Source organism: Notothenia coriiceps, unplaced genomic scaffold, assembly GCF_000735185.1.
Source record: "Notothenia coriiceps isolate Sejong01 unplaced genomic scaffold, NC01 NC01_scaffold00022603, whole genome shotgun sequence".
NCBI lineage: Eukaryota > Metazoa > Chordata > Actinopteri > Perciformes > Nototheniidae > Notothenia > Notothenia coriiceps.
In genome coordinates this window covers 1-1345 of record NW_011355304.1, presented here as the reverse complement: position 1 = coordinate 1345, position 1345 = coordinate 1, and the positions used below count along the sequence as shown (strand labels likewise).

General features: G+C 52.1%; 1 protein-coding gene across 1 annotated transcript; it reads left to right on the top strand.

Moving 5' to 3' along the window:
- Window positions 1–182: 182 nt before the first annotated feature.
- Window positions 183–1265, top strand: LOC104954030 (uncharacterized; the record flags this gene model as incomplete). The annotated part of the gene is made up of 2 exons (XM_010781078.1): window positions 183–492; window positions 932–1265. Coding segments are annotated over exons 1-2 (610 nt in total), but the record flags the coding sequence as incomplete, so codon positions are not given.
- Window positions 1266–1345: the final 80 nt, after the last annotated feature.

Below are 1345 nucleotides of genomic sequence, written 5' to 3'. Positions count from 1 at the left end.
ATGGTAAAGAGTGCACAGGAGTTGTATTTATGATGACATTTATTCATGTACCTGTGTTATTCATGGTTTATTATCTTTGCTTTTAAATGCCATTTTATAATATGTTTCTTAATGTCTTTCATTTGTGTAAAGCACTTTGAATTGCCTTGTGTTGAAAGGTGTTATTTAAATAAACTTGCCTTACATTTCCCAGAGATCCCCGGGCTCCTGTCCACCATGTGGCAGACGTTGGGCAACGGCCAACACTCTGTCTCCACGGCAACAGGCAGGGGCGACGATTACCCCCCCTACTCGCAGCAGCACGCACCGCCCAATCAGGATGCAGGATTCAGCCCGCAGGTGGACCAGCTGTCCTGGGGGGTGGAGGAGGAGGGCCCCCCCCTGGGGAGCCACATGGGGGAGGAGGCTCCTCTCTGCAGACAGACCGATATGGAGGAGCTGAGGAGGAGCTGCTCAGAGAGCCAGTGCACCGCCTCCCACCTGGACGGACAGGTATCGCAGGAAGTCTTATTACATCATCATATAACAACACTCCAGACAGACTCCAATGATGAGGTTAATATCGTTGGATCGTTAGGACCTCGTTAACTGTTTATGAAGACCTCGTTAAGACCTTGTTAAGACCTCGTTAAGACCTCGTTAGGACCTCGTTAAGACCTTGTTTACTGTTTGTGTAGACCTCGTTTAGACCTTGTATACTGTTATTGAAGACCTTGTTAAGACCTCGTTAAGACCTCGTTAAGACCTCGTTAAGACTTTGTTTACTGGATGTTTAGACCTCGTTTACTGTTTGTCATAGACCTCGTTAAGACCTCCGTAACTGTTCATTAAGACCTCGTTAGCCATACATTCACGTGCCTGCAGCTCTTTACCCCCTCATTAGGGTCCTGCTGGTAATCTAACCCCTCCCTGGTCTGGTCTACCTGTGCAGGTGAGGCAGGTAGAGGTGTACCCAGGCTCTGGAGTCCTCTGTGACATCAGCTCCTGGCAGGCAGCCAATCAGGCGGTGTCTCCCACGGCGATGGCCCGCATGCTGCTGATGGGGGTGTTTGATATGAACACCTTGATGAACAGCAACCTGCGGGGGGGGCGGAGCCGGCGACCCGCCTCACACTCACAGCGCCGAGCATTGGACCCACACCGGATCAACGCCATCTTCAGTACGTACCCCTCACCTGTCTCTCTCTCTCTCCCACACCTGTCTCTCTCCCTCTCTCCCACACCTGTCCCTCTCTTTCACCCCTCTCTCTGCCCCCCCCTCACCTGTCCCTCTCTTTCACCCCTCTCTCTGCCCCCCCCTCACCTGTCCCTCCCCTTACCTCACCTGTTTCTCTCTTTCACCCCT